The 23,949-nt window shown below is 43.5% G+C and overlaps 2 protein-coding genes across 2 annotated transcripts; both read right to left on the minus strand.

Moving 5' to 3' along the window:
• Positions 1-3,325: 3,325 nt before the first annotated feature.
• Positions 3,326-15,478, minus strand: mettl22 (methyltransferase 22, Kin17 lysine). The gene is given in 13 exon segments (XM_018698337.2): positions 3,326-3,670; positions 4,895-5,063; positions 5,840-5,942; positions 6,023-6,103; positions 6,832-6,885; positions 8,098-8,169; positions 8,599-8,743; positions 8,870-8,910; positions 9,192-9,334; positions 12,096-12,199; positions 12,201-12,313; positions 13,098-13,270; positions 15,368-15,478. Coding segments are annotated over 12 exon segments (1,206 nt in total). The 5' UTR covers positions 13,204-13,270; positions 15,368-15,478; the 3' UTR covers positions 3,326-3,595.
• A 1,437-nt stretch (positions 15,479-16,915) lies between these two features.
• On the minus strand, positions 16,916-23,778 carry hao1 (hydroxyacid oxidase (glycolate oxidase) 1). The gene is made up of 8 exons (XM_018698338.2): positions 23,563-23,778; positions 20,277-20,428; positions 19,788-20,058; positions 19,482-19,654; positions 19,198-19,289; positions 17,958-18,116; positions 17,580-17,649; positions 16,916-17,435 (listed from the first exon to the last, which is right to left on the minus strand). Exons 1-8 carry the CDS (start codon positions 23,697-23,699, stop codon positions 17,368-17,370), a joined length of 1,122 nt encoding a protein of 373 aa, XP_018553854.1. The 5' UTR covers positions 23,700-23,778; the 3' UTR covers positions 16,916-17,367.
• Positions 23,779-23,949: the final 171 nt, after the last annotated feature.

Here is a 23,949-nt window from a genome sequence, read left to right on the forward strand (position 1 = left end):
CCTGCATGTCACGCAACGTGTTGAGAACACCTTTATCAGTCAGACTGTTCCAGAGCATGACCACAACATGAGCCCAGAATGCAGCCATGCTAACATCAAGGGATCACCAGAGGTTTTATAGTTTTTCCTGGAACATTATTGTTTGTTCCAAATTTCACGGAAACCCATCAGATAGTAGTTGTGAGATTTGAGTTGAGACTGTAGATGTGCAACTCACGGTGGTGGCAAGAGGAAAAATCAGGCATCAATAAAGACACTGAGAGACATCTTGGAGACATTAATGTCTGAAAAATGTGCCAATTCACAAGCATTGTTAAAAACTAAGTACAAACAGAGTTCACTTCATAAAAGGAAGTCATTCAGTATTCAATATCAGTTCAGTTCAGTTTCTCCTGCTTATTCTGGAATTGTGTCACGGTGGTAACAGGCCAAGCAGGGCATTCCAGACGTCCCTCTCCCTGGCAACGTTTTCCAGCTCCTCCTGGGGGATTCCAAGGCGTTCCCAGGCCAGAAGAGACACATAATCTCTCCAACATGTCCTGGGTCTATGCCGGGGTCTCCTCCCAGTTGGGTGTGCCCGGAAGATCTCCAAAAGGAGTCTCCTAGGAGGCATTCTAACCAGATGCCCGAACCACCTCAACTGGCTCCTTTCGATTCGAAGGAGCAGGGGCTCTACTCCTAGCTCCCTCCGGATGTCCACGCTTCTCAGCCTATCTCTAAGGCTGAGCCCAGACACCCTCCAGAGGAAACTCATTTCAGCCGCCTGTCTCCGCAATCTCATTCTTTTGGTCACTACCCAGATCTCGTGACCATAGGTGAGAGTCGGAACATAGATCAACGGGTAAGTTGAAAGCTTTGCCTTTTGACTCAGCTCCCTCTTCACCACAGCAGTCCGGTACAGTGACTGCATTACTGCTGACGCCCCACCGATCCGCCTGTCAATCTCACGCTCCATCCTCCTGTCACTCGTGAACAAAGACCCCAAGATACTCCTTCGCTTGAGACAGCAGCTGAGAACCATGGCTTCAGATTTGGAGGTGCTGACCCTCATCCCCACCACTTCACACTCAGCTGCAAACCGCCCCAGTGCATGCTGAAGGTCACAGTCTGATGAGGCCAAGAAAACCACATCGTCTGCAAAAAGCAGAGACACGATTCTGAGGTTCCCAAACCAGACACCTCTGCTGCGCCTTGAGATCCTGTCCATGAATACTACGAACAGGACCAGAGACAAGGGACAGCCTTGGCGCAGTCCAACACCCACTGGAAACGTGTTTGACTTTGTGCCGAGAATGCATACACAGTTCTCACTTTGGTTGTACAAGGACCGGATGGCTCACATCAGTGGCCCCGATACCCCATACTCCCGCAGTACCCCCCACAGGATCCCTCGGGAGACACAGTCATAGGCCTTTTCCAAGTCTACAAAACCCATGTAGACTGGCTGATCAAATTCCCATGGCTCCCTGCAATCCTGCAAGAGTGAAAAGCTGGTCTACTGTTCTGCAGCCAGGATGAAATCTGCATTTTTCCAAGGTTTGACAATCGGTCAGAGCCTCCTTTCCAGCACCCTGGAGTAAACTTTCCCAGGGAGGCTGAGTAGTGCCCTTAGCATTTCAGGGTGAATCTCGTTCACACCTGGCACCTTGCTGCTGGGCAGCTTCTTAACTACCTCAGCGACCTCTGCCATAGATATGGCCGAGGCTTCTCCTGAGTTTTTTAGGCTCTGCCTCCTCCATGAAAGACATATTGGTCGGGTTCAGGAGTTCCTCAAAGTGCTCTTTCCACCACTCAATGACATCCTTAGTCTGGGTCAGCAGTCCCCTCCTGGCTGAACACAGCCTGAGGCAGGCCCTGCTTTTCCTTCCTGAGCCGCTGGACAGTTTGCCAGAACAGCCTCGAGGCTAGCTGAAAGTCCTTCTCCATGACTTCCCTAAATTCCTCCCACACCCGAGTTTTTGCTTTCGCAATTGCTGAAGCTGCAGCCCTTCTGGCCTCCTGGTACCTGCCTGCTGCTTCAGAAGACCCCTGGGCCAATCAAGCCTGATAGACCTCCTTCTTCAGCCTGACGGCTTCCCTGCACCGCTGGTGTCCACCAGCGGGTTGTTGGGTTGCTGCCCTGACAGGCGCTGACCACAACTCCTGCCTGCTGTGTCTGCAATGGAGGCTTTTAACATGGTCCACTCGGACTCAATGTCCCCGGCCTCCCTTGGGATGCACGAAAAGTTCCTTCGGAGGTGAGAGTTGAAGACCCTCCCGGACAGGGGCCTCTATCAGACGTTCCCAGCGCACCCTCACTACTCATTTGGGTTTGCCAGGCCTGTCCGGCAGTCTTCCCCACCGTCTGATCCAACTCACCACCAGGTGGTGATCAGTTGACAGCTTTGCCCCTGTCTTCACCTCAGTGTCTAAGACATATGGCCGTAGATCTGATGATATGACCACAAGGTTGATCATCGATTTATGGCCTAAGGTGCTCTGGTACCACGTACGCTTATGAGCCACCCTATGCTTGAACATGGTGTTCGTTATGGCCAAACTGTGACTAGCACAGAAGTCCAATAACAAAACACAGCTCAGGTTCAGATTGAGGAGGCCCTCAATCACGCAATCACGCCCCTCCAGGTTTCCCCATTGTCACCCACATGGGCATTGAAGTCCCCCAACAGAACTATGAAATCCCCAGCCGGCACCCTTTCCAGGACACCACCCAGACACTCCAAGAAGGCTGGATACTCCGAGCTGCTGTTGGGTGCATTCTCACACACAACGGCTAGAGCCTTAACCCCCGCAACTTTCAGTCGCAGAGAGGCGACCCTCTCATTCACAGGGGAAAACTCCAACACTGCGGCGCTCAGTCGGGGGCTTATGAGTATCCCCACTCCCGCCTAGCACTTCTCACCTTGGGCGACTCCAGAGAAGGAGAGAGTCCAGCCCCTCTCCAGAATTTTGGTTCCAGAGCCCACGCTGTATGTAGAGGTGAGCCCTGCAGCTGCAGACTAGCACCAGTCCCAGACTAGCACCAGTTCAGATTTTATTCAGTTTGTCTAAATAATGTTTGAGTCCAAAAACAAAGTCCCGTAACCAAGTTCTATAGTTCTTTGGAAGACTAGACCAGACATAACAAGATCTAATATTAATGAGCTTTATTCAGATTAAATGACTTGAAAACAAGGCATCTGTTCTATACCCGACTCAAAACACAGATGTTCCCACAAACATCTGGATGCAGCAACAAGATTTTCCTCCAGCTGTATTTCTATGGAAGGATAACATTATGCTTTGCTAGCATGCAGCCAGAATATGAATGACTAACACAGTGATGTACTCAGTATATGGTAAAGTTTTATTTGTCATAATGTACAGACACACAGCTCTGGTTGACTTCCATTAATAAAGTCAGAGTACTTCCATCATAGTCATGTCATGCATGAATCAAATTGAACAATAAATAATGCTATATTCATGCACTGAATTAGTGATGAACTCTATCTGTCAAAATGCCTGTTTCATTTTAAGTTGGAAACGTGATGCAGCATTGTGTGCTCAGCTCTGGGGAGAGCACAGTGTTACACTGCTCTGATGTGAGTCCGGGTTAAGATGGAGGCAGCTGTGAATCAGGCTGGGCTTTGTCAAATGGGAGTGGAGTGGCGGTCACCTTCCACAGCTCCTGTAGAAATAAAAAAAGTACGAGTAAAAAACCTTCCCTTTCATCATCTGCATCTGATTCATCTAACTTGTGTAGGTGAGGAGAGCTACAGGACTGAAGTTCCATTTTCAGGCCAGAAATGACAAACACAGAGACCCATGACTCAGGAATTCAGCTTCCTCCTGACTCATTGTTCATAAGTTAAAGAGCCTGACACACATCCACCTAACATCGTTATCACACAGCAGACCGCATTATACAAACGTCAAACATACAGTACATACAAGGCCTCTCCTGTAGCTGATTCAATAGAAAGGCTAGCTGGATGCAGTTCTGCAAACTGCCTTAATTCATTGTCCATTGTTTCCCTTTTAAAATGGTGGAGATGGATATAACATAAGACTTTTACAGGATGGAGGGACATGAAACATTTTTCCAAGTAAATTTAAGAAACTTGAAAGTACCAGGGAACATACAAAGAGTTTGTCATGCAGATAACATTGCTACCCAGATAGAAGAGGGCCAAAGTATTGAAGTAAATAAACACAACAAGGAGGTGGAAAAGAATCTAACATAAAAAAGACTGTGCTAAAGACTCCCTGCAGACATTTTTCAATTCTATAATTTGATTCCCTGGTTAGAAATTTCTCTATGCCTCCTTACTGGTTGAAAAATCCAGAATCTCTGCATATGCAAATATTTTTCAATTCAAAGACCACGAATGTTGCTCTGTTGACCATGAATTCTATGTGGCAACCAATCATAATATAATCATAATGTCAGTAAATTGTCTTGCAGCTAAATTCAGTGTGTGGTGTTAAGTTTATGTCTCACAGCTTCTCTACACAGGAGATGTGTTTTTTACTCAGTCGTCTCACATATGTGTGATGGCAGTTCACATTATAATAAATACTGCTTCTACATAGGCTGTGCAATAGGAGGCATCTTACTTTACACTATATGTGTTTCTTCCGTGGAAAATTTGGAAAATTCTATGGGTAATTTAACACTGTCTAGGTTGTTAGTTAAAGTAGCACATCAGCAGAGCGGCAGCAGCTTCAGTTCCCTGTGTCTATAGAGGATGTGTTCATATACAGTGCTACTGTGTAGGTCACCAGTCTTTTCTTCTAATAAATGGTTTTAAATTAAAATGAGGTTAGGCTTTAAGGTTAAGATTTGTTTATAGTTAAGCAATGAATGTTGCCTTCAGTAGGTTATAATGATGTGTGTGAGTGTTTCTCCTACCAGTTGCTCTATGCGTTCATAGAGAAGAAACTGTGCAAAGTTAGAAGGGAGCTGCTCCACTCTAAAGCTGCACCGTCCATCCACCTGGTCCTGGAGCTGGGACAGACAGTGCCTAAAATGGTTGTAAGCCTCACAGGAAACATCCATGTGTCGCAGGGTGAAGTTCATCCTTATAGAATCAGACATCAAGACACAGCAGGAAGCCTGATTACTGCCACAACTTTGACTGGAAATACAACACAGCACCATAGTACTGTCTGGACCATAGTTTGGGCAGAGGCTAGCAGTGCCTAATGTTGTACATGTTACATTGGCAGCACTTAAAAGTGTCACCACAGTGTGGTTGCAGTGCGCCTGTCAGGTAGTTGTGGTAAGGACAGTGTCTAACTCTGCTCCAACCTATGAAAGCCAACATCTATTAAACATGGTTAACACACAAGTTACATAAATATTAAACACTATGTAATATGGTTAAGAAGACAACTTTACTGTGAACATCCATTTTAAAATGTGATGTATCACACATCTGCTGCCATCAAACTGTCACAGCAATGAAAAGCCTATAGATTTTATCAGCAACCAGCTTTTAAATACCTCTGCTGAGACCAGATCTGTCTCTGTATTTCTTATCTGCTCTGATGTCTGACACCAGAAACACAACATGTGAATGAGAACAACTACATGGTCAGTTTGGCTGCATTAAACCTTAGTACAGGTGACCACAGAGAGGGACAGAGGTTTAACAGCAACTTGGGAACAACAACAGTCAGTTTAAGGTCATACAGACTGTTTGACCAGTCCTATCACCATGTTGAGATCTTTATTATAACTACTGTTTAACTGCCAGTGAACAGTCAAATGACATGACAGTACCTCCTCTGGTAAAATGTACCCTGTCACAGTAACAGTGAAGTGGTACTTTGACAGAAGAGTCATGAGTCTTACCTTTTCTCTATGGAGATGAAGATGGAGCTGGTGTGAGTAAAGTTACTGCAGAGTCGGTACAGTGTTCGGAAAAGGCCATCTGTCAGGTCATCATCATAGCAAACTGCTGACACAAAAACTCTTAAATATTCATCCTGCTGGTTTGTCAGACGTGTTTTTGTTTTGATCAGCTGGATAACCCACCATCAGCAGCAATGATGAAGCTGGTGTTGTCATACATATCTGCTACTTCCTCCTCTGCCCAGCTAAATTCCACATCAGGATCTACAGAGATTAGACAGATGGAAGAAAGACATTGTCTATAGTCCGAAGGTGGTTGGTTCTTTATATACAGTCACACTGAGGAGGGAAGACTGACAATGTCATCCTTGGTAATCTGTGGCAGCTTCAATTTACTCACTGAGGATTAGATTACTCCAAGTTGTATCTGATTTACAGTATATGGCTGTAAAGTGCTGCAGCTTAGCTTGGCTAGGTTAAGTTACTGACAAACAGCAGGGGTAAACTTGACCCCCTCCCCAGTGTGTACATGTAGTTCACTTCATATAACACTAATTTACAAATGGCCAAACGTTAAAGGGAAAACTAAATAAGCAACTGTAACCCTACCTTTCATTTCCCCTCTCACCCCTCTCCTCTGCTGCTACGTAAATGTAAGTATCAGACTGGCAGATAACTGATGTTGAAGTACTCAGATCAGGACTGGGGCCACTCAATCGAGACACCACTGGTATTATGTGTTTCAGAGCAGTATTAGGTGTTCCTAAAAAGTTCTCCGTCAAAACAATCTGGACTGACTGGTCTTCAATTTACATTAAGGATCAGTATAGTCAGGCTCTAGTGATTTGTTGGCCGGTGCTTCAGACTGTGGCTGTGACTGCAGCCCATAGTTGCACTGCACCATTTTAATGGCAAATGACTGAATGTTAATGTGGTTTAAGGTTTTAAACTGCCGCAGACTGGTATGAAAAAGAAAACTGTGTGTGTGTTACCTGCACAGAGATCATGTTGGAGCCAGTCCAACTGTCTCACTCTCACCTCACCACCTGATGGCCAGAAAACACTTTATTGAGCCAGATAAACTGTCAGAAGCTTTTCCTGGGTTTTCATTGTACTTGTAACAATTAATGTCACAATGTGAATTGTGTAATTCTAAATAATCTTAAATCTATAAAATAAATCAGCATTCAATTAATTATTATGCAATACAATTCATTACTTAACTGTGAAATAAATAAAGCAGAAATAAATAAAATCTTATGCAAATAATTTGCAAACAAGTAGACAGACAATGAAATAAATGACTTTTTTGGATTCATTTCTATACATTTTCTACTGTTTAATCTTCATAAGCACATTTTTTTCAAACCTTTATTCAAAAACACATGCTCTCCCTTCTCAGGACAGTCTCAGTTACACTTGGGAGCTCAGTACACAGTCTGCTGTGTTGACTGCTGAGCAGCTCCTCCTGAGCAGTGAGAGGTTAAAAGTGCCAGGTGGAGGTTTTGGGACCAGGTTTTTTAGTGATGCATTTCTGTAAACTGTGGAGGTGGAAATATGTATGTAAGCCATGACAGACAAAGAAGAGGAGGATGTTTGTGTGTGAGCTAGACCTGCTTGCAAGCTGAACACCATGAAACTGGTATTTACTCAACACAATGACTGAAGGAAGAAGTTAATAAAATAGATGTAAACAATGCAGGTTTCAAAAAGTCTAAAAAATCTCCACATGGTACCTTTGAGGTTTGTGCTCAAGAGCTCCACGACGGTGGTGATGAGGTGGGAAAAATTCCAACTCAAGCTTCACCTTCAGTTAAGAATTTTTGGCCATGTTAGTAGTACCTACTGACTGTGGTGATCAAGTGACTTTTCCTCTCGCACCACCCACTGTTCAATGTGAAATATCTCAACATCTAGTGGATGTATTCACATTAAATTTCATACTCCCAGATACAGATATAAGCCCAGTGATTTTGGTGATCCTTCAACTTTTCAATCAGCAACAACATGAAGCTGATGTGTGGCCATCATCACACCTTGTTAAGAGATTGTTAATTTCCCCACACATCACATGAAACTGGATGAAAAGGACAAGATATAATTTCATATATACTGAGGGAAGCACATTATAAGCTCTCCAGGCCAATTTGAAGATGTACACAGAAACAGTGGCCTTCATCTCTGTGGGAACTGTAAGTAACTGAGGAGGAAATGACACAAAAAGAAAGAGTAATCTACATTACATTACATTATCTCACCTGCAGGCTCCGTCATGTGTCTGTTTAACGCTACATTTCTCTTGCACATGCTTAGAAGGTCTTCTCCCACATCTGTAAATACAAGATTATATCTCTCAGCAATGGAGACAAACAGCAAAATGTCAGTAAAATCTGTTTCTTCTCTCTGTCATACATGGTCAAATTCCCTGCCAAAGACAGACGAGCACTTAATGTCAGGTGCACTGAATTTTGGAAATGTTCTTGTGCCTCTACTGTCCAAAGCAATTGTCACATTTTTGGGTTGGCCATAACAAGCACTGTGGTCGAGCATAGGGTGGTTCTTAAAGGTATCTGGAATTCTTGTGGACAGGGAGAAGGCTTCTGACAGTGGTCCCCTGAGGGGGGGGGGCATTCACTGATACTCATGTACCTCTGACGATGACCTTTTATACTATTCTATACTGTTGTTTTATTCAGACAGACATTCAGACACTCAAGATATACAGTAGTCCATCAATGTGAGTTTTGATGCCATTATACCTGTGCAGTACACTGTTTTGGCTGTGGTTGCCATAATGATGCTGGTTAAGCCTGTTCCTGCTCCTAGCTCCAGCACTGTAGCTCCTCTGAACATCTCTGGCTTAGAGAGAATGAAGTCAGCCAAGAGGAACGCCCCTCGCCACACCTGATGTGGGTAAAAAAATATGATCCTTTAATGCGTTTTTAAAATCAACTGTCACACTTACACAAACAATGACTGATGGACGTGAGGAGCAACAGACAAAAAGAAGACAAAGTAAATTTTACTGACCTGTTTGCCGACATCTTCCAGGGGTGTGGCCATAGTGTGCTCTGTAAATAAATTGGATTCATACATTAAACACACAGGCTGAAATCACTCCTTACTGACTATACAGTATAGTGCACTATATCTACCGTCAGGCATTTCATGCTGGTGTCTGGATTCTGAGTGATACAGGCCTGGACTGGCCATCAGAGGGCCAGAGTTAAAAATGCAAAGTGAGGGGAAGATTGTCTCTGCCAGAGTCAAACACATTAACTTTTTCATGGCACTCGTGATAACCAGGATGATGATGAAATTATAAAAAACATGATGAAATCTGGGTTCTTACCAATCCTTATAATGTCTTTGAAGCATGTATCATCCTCATCATCTGTATTCTCCTCCTCTTGTTCCAGTACAGGGTTGAGCTGTTTGAGAATGATGGGACAGACCAAGTCTCTGCCGCCGCCCTCCACAGGGTTTTTCCTCGGTCTGGGGATCATAAGAAGAGTATGGAATACATTAATGGAAGGGAACAACATATCAACATATCAACAAAGCTGTGATGAACCTTTCTACCTATATAACTACAGAACTTTAACATGAACAACATGTTACACCTTTACAAGTCTGTGACTGCTTAAAGGAACAACGCCGTTATTTAAACTTACGTAATAGCTGATAGCAACTGGGAATAATCATCTGAAGAATCTTAGTCATATTCACAGATTGAGATATATTTAATATTAGTATTCTATACAGTATTTTTAATACAAATATAACTGCATATGAACAGAAACCAGAGAATACTTTATGGCTGTAGGAACACAGTATACACTCAGTAAACACTATGTGTTTTTTTAAGGTTGCAGACTGTGCTGTTACACTGTACTGCAATATACTATTAGACAGAGGTAATCAACCAGCCATACACTAAGAATCAGAAATCTGCACTGATCCCTTCAGTGAGATTACTCTGTTAGAGCTGCTCAACAAACAGTTCAGAAAGAGTAAGTAAAAAACATAAAAGAAAAAAAACTAAAAACTTAAACAACAATACATAGTACTAATAATAAATACACAGTAAGTGAACAGAAGAGTCTGATCTGTGATGACAAGTCTCCTGCTGCTCCTACAACTCCACTCAACACCTGCTGCTATTATTAGAAGTTACTTATACTGCTATTAGTTGTATTGCTATGTTAGCAGTTAATACTTTAATTATCATTACTATCATTACTACTGCTGTATTACTGGCATCACCTTATGTTTTATATGGAACCCATGTTATGCTATGTTCTTCTCCCGCTATGTGACCATAACAATCACAGTTTGACAGCAGATGTGACACTGACTAAATCACACATGTATTCTGTGTAGTAAAGAAATCTACGTCTGTGAGAACATGTGGTCTTTTTCTGTGTCCATTGCCAGTAGAACCTAACCATATTTCAGTGATTAGCTGGAGCCTCTGTTCTTTGTGCTCTCAGATCCATTCCTGTCCACCTGAACTGTCTAAAGCTGTAGATGGTAGTGATGAGATCCAGATTATGTTCCTGTAGCCATGTCTCTGTGAACACACATGGAAGTCCTTACCAGGGCTGCCAGCTCAACTATCTTGTTGTTCAGTGATCTCACACTGCCCATGAAGATAGAAGGGAAACATGAGTCACACCTCCTCCTCTCCATCAGCCCAGACTATGTGCTTTCAGTCTTCAGCTGTCCAGTTTTGATGAGCCTGTGTCCACTACAGCCTCAGATTTCAGACAGGAGTGGAACCTGATGTGAGCTCAAGGTTGGAGCTGTTGTTCATTCTGATGTTCTTCTGCTCACCACAGTAGTAAAGAGTGGTTATCTGAGTTACTTCAGCCTTTCTGTCAGATTGAAGCAGTCTGACCATGACCTCTGACCTCTCTTATCAACAAGGTATTTTTTGTTTCTGGCTCCTTTCTGAGAAAAAAACTCTAGAGACTTCATCAGCAGTTTCAGAAATACTCAAACCAACAATCAGCCCATGGTCAGACTCACTGAGATCACAGTTTTCCTCATTCTAATGTTTGACGTGAACATTAACTGAAGCTCCTGACCCGGATCTGCAGGATTTAATATACTGCAGTGCTGCCATGTGATTGGCTGAGTGGATAACTGCATAAAGAAGGGGTACAGGTGTTCCTAATAAAAAGTTTGCTTAAAATGTGTATTTTATGTTCTGTGTGGTACATGTACAGATTGTGAAAACAATGATGCAGTACTGGTCCTGATCTGCTTTCACCCACTCACTGACCAGAGGCCTGTACCACGAAGCGAGGTTACTGTCTTATCAGGGTAACTTCAGGAGTAACTTCCTGATTAACCTGTACTACGAAAGGTGGATAGGTTTTACCCGGGGTCTGCATCTCTGCATCTCTGCATCTCTAAGCTGCTCCAAGCAATTTATGTTCGTGGTTAACTCAGTGTTACCGGTGTTACTTCTACCTAAGCTCCGCCCCACAGGTGGAGCAACCAATCAATATTGGCACAACGACTGGGAGAGGCTGACTCTGCAGGACAGGGGTTGTCTAAACACCGTCAGTCCCTCCCCCACCCCCCAACCACCACTCACCAAAAAAAAAAGAAAGTATGTAGTGGATGGTAGAGATACGTGGACCGATACATGATGTTTTTATGCTCCACATTTTCCATCAATTTCAGTTATTTTAATTTGTATTTTTTTCTCACAGTCAAGCAGCAGAATTTAGCATCATTGGTGTTGCATGTTATCGATTTGAATAATAATTTAAATGGGGGTGGGGGGGGTTATTGTCCTGAAAGACAATATAATACAACAGGCTGTTGTAACTGTAGACTACAGACCAGAACATGCAGCATTAATGATGGAAATATGAATGTGTAGCTCTTTATAGAAGGTTTCTATTTGATCCAGGTTCAGTTTCCACTGAGGCTGAAATACTGTTAACATGAAGTTCATACTGAACACAACAGCATTACATTCATACATATACAGCCTGAGTGTTCCAGGCAGAACATCATTAACAGGAACAGCTCATTCTCAGACATGTGACCCACGTGTTGACTGTAATCCAAGTATCCGAAAAATTATCACATATTTTACGAGTCCTTACATCTCATATTACAGATGAAGAACCCAGAGAACATGTGACCAGTCTCCCTGTCTTTGTTGACAGGGAGTTAAATCAGAGTAGGTTAAACTCCCTTCGTAGTACAGGCCTCAGGTGTATTAACTGTTACATACCGATGTGTGATGTCGAGGTCCCCGTCCTCATCCAAGCACGGTTCCACGTTTCCTTCCCCACCTTCCTCTCCAACATTGTCTTGGCTGGTATTTGTGTCTTTTTCCCTGCTCTTCCTTTAGGTTTGTGCATTTCTTCTCCTCCTCCTCTAAACTTTTCCCCGGGTCATTGTTGTCATGTCTTTCCACATCTGATAAGATCTTGAATTTGGAGATGAAGACTGGATGGATGAATACAGCAAAGTTAGAAAGTCAGCTGAAATAAACACAAAACAATGAAACATGAAACATTTGACTTATTCCACACACTGATTTAAACTTCCTTGGTTTTATCCTTGTGTCCAACACAATGAAATAACAAGTGCAGCTTATTAAATTTGAAAACCTTATTTTTCACACGCTTCAAAATTATGGCATAGAACACTATAACAATAATGAACCATAGAACAATTCTCACAGAACAAACAGTAGCACCATGTTCTCTTGGCTTCTTTGCAGTAACTTAACATCAGTCATTCTGCTGCCTGTGCTGATTTTTCAAATGCTGATACGCTGAGGGGAGACTGACAGGCACACAGAGAGCCGGTAGAGACAGACACAGCTGATTAAAACTCTACAGGATTTAAGAAAATACAAACCTAACTTAATGTTAGCTAGTTCATTCTACCATTTTCTCTCTCTTTCTCCTCTTTCTCTCTCTCCTTCTCGGCTAAACCGGATATTTTGCAACTTTATAAGATCAGTTCTCGCCACTAGCAGACAGCTCTCAGCAGGTAGAACGTGATAATTTACACTGCGTGTCTAAACTGCTCCCAGCAGTTTCTGTTCGTGGTTAACTCAGTGTTACAGGTGTTACTTTTACTTTAGTACCGCCCCACAGGTGGAGCAACCAATCAATACTGGCACAACGACTCCGTAGGACGGGGGTTGTCAGTTATCATATATTTCGATAAATCATTCGGCCCTACTCAGCACACATTCTAAACCTGAACATGTGATACACACCAGGCTGTCCAACATGGTTGAGGCGTGTCATAAGATGGCGTGCATTAGGCAGGAACATGTGAACATCAGACAGCACGGTGTCATAGTGAAAAGTGATCTGGTCCATGGCTGATCATTCATGGCCTTACAATAGTAGAGCACCCCAGTCATCTGCTTCCCGACACCTGGGGAGACTGGACACACACAGGTTGACATTTATCACAAACATTTTCAATTCCTGCAGCTTAATTTAGAACATAAATCAATGTGAATCAATCAGCTGTTAGTCATCCAACATCTAAACCAATCACCTGTTAGTAATCCAACACGTAAACCAATCAGTTGTTGTTGATCCAACATCTAATCAGCTGTTAGTGATCCAACATGTACACCAACATCTAAACCAGTCAGCTGTGAATGATCCAACACATATCCCAATCAGCCCCCCATCCACCAACACACACACAGACCACGTCTTGTAGAATATATTTATTTTAATAAAAATTCTGTAGAATAACAGCTCTGAAACCTGAGGCCAGTACTATGAAGGGAGTTTAACCTCCTCTGATTTAGCTCGGGGTTATCAAGGAAAGTTGGGGTTGACAAAACCTGACTGTCTCGAGCTGTGTTAAACGGTACGACGGTGGTTCAGATGTCGGTAAGTTGAGTCGGCGTTAACTCAATCGGAGTTAGTGCGCGTGCATAAAACGGGCGTGCACCGTATCTCTCAGATGAAGAGCGCACGTTAATTCTGTCGGATTGTGAGTAATTTAAAGAGACTCTAATGACACAATGTAAAACAGCGTCTGTCAACAAAGACAGGGAGACTGGTCACATGTTCTCTGGGTTCTTCATCTGTAATATGAGATGTAAGGACTCGTAAAATATGTGATGATTTTTCGGATACTTGGATTACAGTCAACACGTGGGTCACATGTCTGAGAATGAGCTGTTCCTGTTAATGATGTTCTGCCTGGAACACTCAGGCTGTATATGTATGAATGTAATGCTGTTGTGTTCAGTATGAACTTCATGTTAACAGTATTTCAGCCTCAGTGGAAACTGAACCTGGATCAAATAGAAACCTTCTATAAAGAGCTACACATTCATATTTCCATCATTAATGCTGCATGTTCTGGTCTGTAGTCTACAGTTACAACAGCCTGTCGCATTATATTGTCTTTCAGGACAATAATGCCCCCCCACCCCCATTTAAAGGATTATTGAAATTGATAATGATGCTCAATTCTGCTGTTTGACTGTGAGAAAAAAAAGAAAAAGAAAAAAAACCCAAAACAACTGAAATTGAAAATGGAAAATACGGAGCATTTAAAAAAAACATCATTTATTGGTCCACATACCTCTACCATCCACTACATTTTTTTTTATTACTATTATCATTATAATTATTATTATTGGTGGGAGTCGGGGGTGGGGGAGGGACTGACGGTGTTTAGACAACCCCTGTCCTGCAGTCAGCCTCTCCCAGCCGTTGTGCCAATATCGATTGGTTGCTCCACCTGTGGGGCGGAGCTTAGGTAGAAATAACACCTGTAACACCGAGCTAACCACGAACTCGGAGCAGTTTAGAGACGCAACGTAAATAACCACGGCAGCAGACCCCGGGTAAAACCTATCCACCTTTCGTAGTACAGGTTAACCGGGAAGTTACTCCTGAAGTTACCCTGATAAGACAGTAACTTCGCTTCGTAGTACAGGCCTCAGGCCTCAGGCGCTTTAGTGACCAAACATGAATTGAAATAACCCTCTTCTTTTATTTTTGTTATTATGTATTTGTTTCTGTTTATGATTCTGGCAGTGCAGTAAGGAAAATTATGTTTTATTTTTGCAGATGAAGTTATGACTGAATGTGACTCTGCCATTCTGCTCGGCGTGCGTATGACAGTGAATGATGATCCTGGTTCAATTTGGGTTCAGTCGGAGCACTGTGCGGACTCCCCGCTGAGGCCCCATGTGGACTCGATGACTTGTGGACTTGTGATGACTGGTGGATTCATCCACAGTTTCGTCCTGAGATCAAACCTTTTTCTGTGAAACACCAGCCGAGCTCCATTACTCCTGCGCCGTTCAGCGAACATGTTCAAATTGGATTCCTAACCTGGTTTCAACCGGAACCTAAAACTATCGTTAAACATCCACAGTAGAAAGTTGCTCCGCTGCTCGGGAATTTACGACTGAGCCGTTAAGTGTTCCCGCCGACCTCGGTTCACACTCGGTCAGACCCTAAACGCACTTGCGGCAGGTTTTCTGAAACAACCGACGTGACTTACCGGTTCAGTAACAACAGTTCAGAGCGCACTCCCACCGGCTGTCACTGGTCACTCAAGCTCATAACAGTGCACCCTCAAAACTCGTCCGGGCTGAAAAAGTTAATATACGACTTCCGTTCCGTCAGAACCGAAGACGACCATGCCCAGTTGTGCATTTCCGGTAATAACCACAGCTCCCAGGCGTCTGTTGAGACTGCAGCATGTGCAGTTAATAAAGACATTAAATGAAGTTTCTAGAGGCACATTGATCTTTGTATTTGATATCAGGATGTGTGATGTTGGCAGGGTCAGCCTCTGCAGTCATAATCTCATTAGTGTCATTCACAAGTGACTGCTGTAACTTTGTGTTGTTTGGATGAATGAATAATATTCATGTTGAATCCACCATGTTGATTATGGCCAGTCCAAAGACCAGCTCTGGTTGCAACAACATGATGATTCCTGTGGGGAAACTGACTGATGAATTGTGAATGTTGACACAGTAGTTTTTAGGAAAAGTGTGCATACTGTGGGTTGGTGTTTTTCTGATGTGCAACACACTGGTCTCCTCTATGATGGTGTGTAAAGCTGCATTTAAGTGCTCCAGACTGCAAATGTGGGTTTTGGGACAGACCCTCTCCTCAGTACAGCCATTGTCCCTGTTTAGAAAAGTACCAGCACCCAGATAAGGAGCAAATCTTATTCTGTTAAAACCCTCTGACAAACCAAACTACATGTATTTTAGTTTATACATTTATCCCATGCATTCACCAGCAAAACCATCAACCAGCCAAGTTTGAATTTTATGTGGAGAAAAGGAGCACCTTGTATAGAGAGAGCAGAGCTGGTTATCTAGATGGAGACTGTGAGTGTGTTAATGGTTCACTGAAGATGCACTGATATAAATCCTTAGTGGAGCAAATCCCACCAGACATTGGGCGGGGTTCACCCTGGACAGATCACCAGTCTATTACAGGGCTGACATACAGAGACAAAGTGGAAAACTCTCCCTCATTTCAGTTATCTGAGGAGTCTTGTAATAACCACCTCACAGCTGTTAGATTACTGGTGATGCTGTTGTGAGTGTGGCCACTGGATGTCACTGTGTGACATCAGCATGTCAAATCACAGAGTTATTAAGAGTGTTATTATCTTCTCTTATTTCTAACGGTCAAGAGGATAACTGTCTCAACTCCCACATCAGTGAGGATGAAGACAGGTTTCACCTGCAGGGTTTAGTCTTCTGTCACTGGTGAGCCTGACAAGGGTCACATGACCCAATGGTGACATCTGTAGTCATGAAGTGATCAGTGCAAGTGGGCCCCCATCGATCATGGTTTCATGTAGTAGCGGTCCCTCAGAGCTCTCCTGAAGTAACACCTGTTCCCTGAACGTTTTCATGAAGCAGTTTAACCAAACAAATCTGATCCAAACAGTCGGCCTGGAAGCCAGGCAAGCTAGTGATGTAGCCTTGATGTTATGGAGAGGTAGTCAGTGCAGCAGGTCTAACTGCTGAGCTATAGTCCTATAAGTCAGGTAATACATAAAGTCTGAGGAAGTGACAGTGAGTGAGAGCAATAATTTTAATGAGGAACAACTGTTTCTTGAAAGAGGACAGGTGCAGAAGAATGTGAAGGTTATTGTGAGGCATTGGACTTCTACATGAAGAAACTGCAGGACTGTAGAGAAAGGTCAGAGTATGAAAACTATTACGTTATGATATATGGGACTTAAAGGACTACTCCAACAATTTACAACTGCACTTTCCATAAAGCACAGGGACCAAGAGAGGGATTAAAAAAGAAAAGTGATGCAGCACAGGCTGAGATATCCTGACTACTGCATCCTACATTTCCTCAATAGAACATGACATCCTTAGTTTACAGTCACAGTCACCTGAGTCATTTTCTCAGACTTGACAAAGTTACAAAGACATAAGACTTTAAACAACAGTTTACACATTCAGTAAAAACCATGATCATAAAAATCAATGTCGAGCGATCAGCCACAGATTCCTCCCCTTACATCCTGGAGTTGAACTCCACTCTCCTGACCAGGGACCTGCTCACCTCGGATACAGAGCGACAACCTACACACATACACACACACATGGATGATAGGTGGATATTACCACAATGCAGATATGCAGATGCCCTGTGTGTGTGTGTGTGTGTGTGTGTGTGTGTGTGTGTGTGTGTGTGTGTGTGTGTGTGTGTGTGTGTGTGTGTGTTACCTGACAGTGCCATAGCCAGTCGCAACTCCTCTTTTAGAAGTTCCAGGAGCTCAGTAACTCCCTGTTCTCCCTGGATACACACAACAACATAGAACATTTTATTACGTGACAATGACTCTGATGAGCAACAGCTGAAGTTCAGAAACAAACATTAAAAGATTTCGGTTTCAAATCCACCAGTTTCAAAGAAGAAAATGTAAATCATTTGTTTTAGTTTTTCAGTTTCTGTCCATCATACGCAAATGCAGGAAACAATTCAAAACTCGGAGCTGTAAAGCCAAGACATTCTGACGTGTCTGAGGTCATAGTATCAGAGCGAGTGGGGCTGGGACTCTCAGACTGAGATTGATGAGACTGTAGGTGAGTGTGGTGCTTCACCTGACAGGCGAGGCCCCACAGCACCGGTCGACCAATAAAAACAGCCTTTGCTCCCAGAGCTAAGGCCTTCAGGACGTCTGTCCCGCGCCTTATGCCTCCATCCATGTAGACATCACAGCGACCCTGCACAGCCCCCACCACCTCCTCCAACACGTCCAGCTACACACAAACACACAGACACTTCACAGTCACCCTGTCACATACAGCACATTTAAATGTTGATTTAAATGTTGTTGTTGAGAGCTGGTAGCAGCTTCCAGAACATGTCCACCAGTTCCACCAGTTTCTACTGACATGACCTGTCAGTAGCTGCTGCAGCCATAAGACTCAGCAACAACAACCTGTTTATATTTAAATATCCAGTCATGCTGAAAACAACCCAGTTACCCACAGGCCTGCATGCATTTTTTTATTGGCACAGAAGAGAAATGAATCTCCTCCTTGTGTCTGACAGTGTCTGTGAATGATGATTGATTCTTATTGATAATTATGTTATTAAATAACATAATGAGTAAGTCATCAGGAGATGATGAAGAAGCTGGGAGACTAAGTTATTATTCAGTTTAGAAACAAAGGAAAAGTTCAAAACTCTGGGTCTTGCTTTAAAGCATTTTGAATGCACTGATGATCAGCTGTGCATGTTGAGACATGGGATATGTTACAGGACAAAAAGCGTGAATCCTGAAGTCATGATCATGAACCTGTCAGATCTGGACTAAACTAACCACAGATCCCCGACTGATACACAAGCATTGTAACTCATCTCATTTACTGAAGATTCTGATTTCTGAGTGTGTTGATTTGTGCAGTACTCCATACTGTATAGTATAAAAAATAGTCCTCATGACATGTACTCTACTTTCTGAAAAAAACATTTCTTAGTAAGGTAGCTGATCAGAATTAAATCAGGGGTCAGAGGTTTGTTATCTTTACCTCCTTTTAAACCAGTCTATAGAAGATCATCAACACCTGTAGAATTATGTGTCTACCCAGCATGCCGAGCAGCGATTTATACAGAAAAGGTAACTTGGAGGAGAAGCTTCAGTCAGTCATTCAGTCAAGACTCTGTGATCATAAAACCAGGTCACATGATAAACTGGAATCACTTATTACCCAAAGACCTGACTGAGGAACTCTGACCTGAGCCATGTACGAGGAGACTGAGGTGCAATGCTACAATGAACATTATAAAATGGGACCAGGATCAATGAATAACACACACACACACACACACACACACCGTGGCAGGAACCCCATCCAGTTGTCGAGCTCCGTGATTGGACACCAGGATGCCACTGACACCATGGTTAACAGCCTGAGCAGCATCGTCACCTGACCACACACACACACGGAGGGAAAGAGAGAGAGAGAGAGAGAGACTGCTGAATGAGTTCATGTTGAACCAGACAGGTCAGGCTCAGAATATTAGGGTTTGTTACTGAAAAAAGCAAGTTGTTGATTCTGATCTATATTCTAACTCTCTCCTGAAATTAGAGTAAGCACAATGTGTGTGTGTGTGTGTACCATTCAGTATTCCTTTCACAATCACAGGTAGACGTGTGTGTTGTTTCAGCCACATGATGTCGTCCCAGCAGAGAGTGGGGTCGATGGCTTTGGCCACATAAACAGCCAGACCACTGTCGTTGCCATAGTCTCCCTCAGAGAAAGCCAGGGAGACTGTGGAGAAGTTAGACATGCTATAGACACACACACACACACACACACACAAAAAAACAAAACAAAAAAAAAAAAACAGTGAATGTGGTCTCCATGGTGGAATTTGGGAATGATAACTGATCCTCTGCTGGTGCTGTTGTGTTTGAATCAAACCTCAGGTGTGTGGGCAGTTTAAAGCGGTTGCGCATGTCGTCCCATCTCCTCCCCAGGTATGGCGTATCCACAGTAACAAAGATAGCCTTATAGCCCGCCTCCTCTGCACGGCGCACCAGTGACAGTGTGAGCTCTCGGTCCTTATAGATGTACAGCTGCAGCCACAGGACGCCCTCACTGCCCACGGATGATGTCATCGCTGACATCACTTCCTCTATAGTAGAGGTGGCCCAGGAGCTCAGCATCATCCCTGTTCCTACTGCTTGGCATGCTGGGTAGACACATAACACTGCATGTGTAATGATTTTTTCCACTGGTTTAAAAGGAGCTAAAGATAACAAACCTCTGACCTATACTTTTAATTCTGATCAGTTACCTTACAAGGAAATATTTTCCCTGATTTTTTTTTAACCCTGAAGTCATACCCAAGTCTTTAGTTTAAAGAAGTGTGGTGTGTGTGTGTGTGTGTGTGTGTGTGTGTGTGTTCACCTCTTGCTGTCGCTGTCTCTCCCTCAGGATGAGCCATCCTCTGCATTGCTGTGGCTGCAACACAGAGAGGCATGCTGAGCCTCTGACCCAGGACTGAGACAGACAGATCCACTGTGGACACATCCCTCAGCACCCGAGGGACAAGACACCACCTGCACACACACAGTGCCACGTGCCATTTGACTTCATATCAAGTGTAAATCAGAGTGCTGCAAGTACAGTGGTAGAAAAAGTTTTCAGACACCCCATGCATTTGTGAAATATTGCATTAAGAATCACTCTTAGGTCTTCAAGTGCAATTTCTTTTAGTACAGTCACAGCCAACATACTAAACACATCCTTAAAAAAAACATTAAAAACTTAAAATTGATTGGTTCCATAAATATACATAAGAAATGTTGAGTATTGGGTCATTTTGGTACCAGTGATCCACTAATGAAGGTCGTGCTTTTTATTAAACGACAATTTTTTTTGCTGTGCTTCATGTCTATATAAAGCCAGCACATCTGAAAGTTCTTCAGATGTGCTGAAGCCCCTGATCAATGAGAGACAGAGGTTAGCCCGGCATCGTTGGGCCCAAGCACACAAGAACTAGACAGCCAGGAACTGGAAGAAGATTGTGTGGTCAGATGAGTCCAGTTTCCAGCTTTATCCTCCTAATAATGTGAAGGTACGCAGAAGGCCAGGCGAAGCTTTATCTCCAGCATGTACAGTACCTACTGTCAAGCATGGTGGAGGCAGTATCATGGTTTGGGGATGCATGAGTGCTGCTGGTGTTGGTCATCTCACTGTCTGTGATGGCACATTGAACTCTGCAAGTATTGTGCCATTCTCGAAACCCACATGCTCCCTTCTGCACGTGCACTGTTCCATCGAGGTCAAAACTGGATGTTTCAACAAGATAATGCCCCTCACCACACATCCAGGGCCAGGAGAACTTGGCTGCAGGAGCACTGTATCCAGGTCTTAGAGTGGCCAGCTCAATCCCCTGGACATGAGCCCCATTGAAAATCTGTGGTGGATTATCAAAAGGTCTGTTTCAAAGTGTAAACCAAAGAATTTAGAAGATTTAAAGCAGTAATTCAAGAAGAATGGGATAAGATTACTCCTCAACAGTGTGAAAGGCTCGTGGGGAACATGCCAGCCAGGATTAAAGCTCTACTGCGTGCTAATGGCTACTAAATATGAATTTGATGATGTGATGGTTTATTTATTTTTTGTTCAGTGTTGAACACATTCTCTATTATTTGTTGACTTTGATACTGACAATGTTGAGAGCTTTCCAACCGAGGACATTAACAACAAAAAACAGCCCTCAAACAACACAACGCTGTGTGGTACATCAACACTGTGGTATCACAGAGATGCTGAACAGAGCTGTGATGGAGGCTATGACTGATCGCTGCTCTGTCAGGGACGGTCCACAGCAGCACAACTCAGATTCACCACATCACTGAGGATTTCCTGCCTTTCCCTCAGCACTCAGGACTCACAGAGCAGCTTCATACTGTGCTGATGCTACCAGACATATTAACTCCCTTTCTGTGGTTGTTTACTACAGACAATGAGTAACACCAAGAGCTGAGACCAAGTTCCAAGTTTGAGCGCTCTCCGGAAATGAATGATAGCAGAGAACAGGATCTGTCCGTCGTCTTCTAACTGTCCCAACTTACACACTCCTGTAAATGACACCTGAGTTCCAATGACAGTTTAACATCAGTTACTGTCCCTGGATATTTCTATTAACAGCTTCAGTGCAGTCTCCACTAATATCCATTCAAAAAACACTTTCTTTGTTTCTGTGGGGCTGAAGAAGTGTGATCTGACACCACATCACCACATTCATCACACATCCATCATACTTCAGTATTTACTGCTCTGAATCAATGCTGCATAGGAACATAAACAGTTATGGCTAAAGCATGCAGTGCTGAGCCATGCTTCCTCTTACACTTTTTATTTGACTGTGTATGTTCATTCATTCATTCTGTGTGCATGTTGTGTGTGTGACTGTAGCGACACCATGAGAACACTGAGTCTAACACCTGAAGTCCAAACAGTCTCATGTTGGTTTTGACCCAGTAAGATCAGTGGTGTGACCACTTGGTTCATCCTGTCCACTGTTCTCTCACCATTCAGTGGACAAAGTGAACTGAATCATGACAGAGTTTGTGGTTTGGCTTTAAGAAATGATGGTTTGGATCAGTGATCTAACCCTGATGTGTTTAGGAGAGGTGATGATAAAAACAGCCACACTGCTGTTTGACCTGAGGTGACACCATGTTCCCCTGACAGAGGACAGTGAAATGACTCTTATTGAGAGCTGAATTAAAAAAACTTCATCTCATCTCACTGAGTCCACAGTTTCCACACAGGTTGTTTGGTTCAGACTGTTCAGTGGCTGAAACACAGTGGGACTATGGACTGAGCTCTAAATTTTTAATGGTTGAGATGAGAATACAAGACTCTTTTGTTTTGCTCATTGGCTCCTGAGCAGCAGAAACAAATTGCCCCTTGGGGATAATAAAGATTTCCTTGATCCTTGGAGTCATACACAGGATGAACTCTCTCTACACACACACACACACACACACACACACACACACACACAACACACACACACACACACACACACACACACACAACACACACACACACACACACAACACACACACACACAGACAACTCACTGTGATTAGCAGAGGTGCTGTAAACATTGCGTTGCTTAAGGCTTCATCAGCCCTGAGCCTTTTCTTTTTAATCATGACTTCTGAAGGTTCTGCTTTGCTCAGTTTACACAAGATAAAGTCATGAAGGACAGAAGAAACCCAGAGGATTGTGGGTATTGTGATTACATATAGATTCAGTGGCTCAAGTGTTACTCCTGTTAGACTGCCTCTGCCTGTATGATACAGTATGTCTTGCTAGCATAAGAGCTACAGGAGAAGATACACACCAAAGCTGTTTACACACACACAAGAGTACCACAGGAAGAAATGTGCATGTGTGTGACCTGCTGCTTACAGCGATAAAAAAGATTAATCACATTTGAGAGTAAATCAGGATATAAGACAACCCTAGGCGATGAAACCACATCTGAAGCTGCACATTCACATGTCAAAGCTGGCTGAGGAGAAACACAGGTATTAAACCACCTGTTGGTACCTCCTGTGTACCAAGCAGGCTGTGGTTGGAGCGCAGGGCTCTGCAAATGTCACAGATGAGACACTGTGTCCAACACAGCTTCTCAACATGTGAGTGAGTGTGTGTGTGCGTGTGTGTATACCTGTTGAAGGCAGCAACATTGTCAGCCAGCGTGTTTTGCTCATCTGCTCCTGAGCGGTAGTAGTCATACACAGCTTTAGGAAGAACTTTTCTGGCTTCCTCCTCAAAGTCGGACACACACACACGCTGCCCTGACATCTCTGTCCACACACACACACACACACACCAAACTGTGAGGCAGCTCGTCGTCAGACTGTCTGTCTGACAGTGCAGAGATGGCTCTAGTAATCATTAACCTGCTCAAGGCTCCATCAACCCCAAGCCTCTTATTTTTAACCATGACTTCTGGAGGGCAGTGGGGAGGGGGGTGGGGTTCTGCTCTGCTCAGTTTACACAAGATAAAGCTGTGTTATAAAGGACAGAGCAGAGGATCGTGGATATCATGGCT

The sequence above is a fragment of the Lates calcarifer genome, linkage group LG11 (genome assembly GCF_001640805.2).
Source record: "Lates calcarifer isolate ASB-BC8 linkage group LG11, TLL_Latcal_v3, whole genome shotgun sequence".
In the NCBI taxonomy this organism is placed as follows: domain Eukaryota; kingdom Metazoa; phylum Chordata; class Actinopteri; family Centropomidae; genus Lates; species Lates calcarifer.

Bases quoted from the DNA above. Each gene is read 5' to 3' on its own strand.
- hao1 (XM_018698338.2), bottom strand. From the start codon at position 23,699: ATGTCAGGGCAGCGTGTGTGTGTGTCCGACTTTGAGGAGGAAGCCAGA. The intron at 18,117-19,197 runs GTGTGTGTGTGT...GTTTGTGTGTAG, and splicing joins TGGATGGGGTTCCTGCCACG to CTGGACGTGTTGGAGGAGGT. The intron at 17,650-17,957 runs GTGAAGCACCAC...GTGTGTATCCAG, and splicing joins TGTGGGGCCTCGCCTGTCAG to GGAGAACAGGGAGTTACTGA.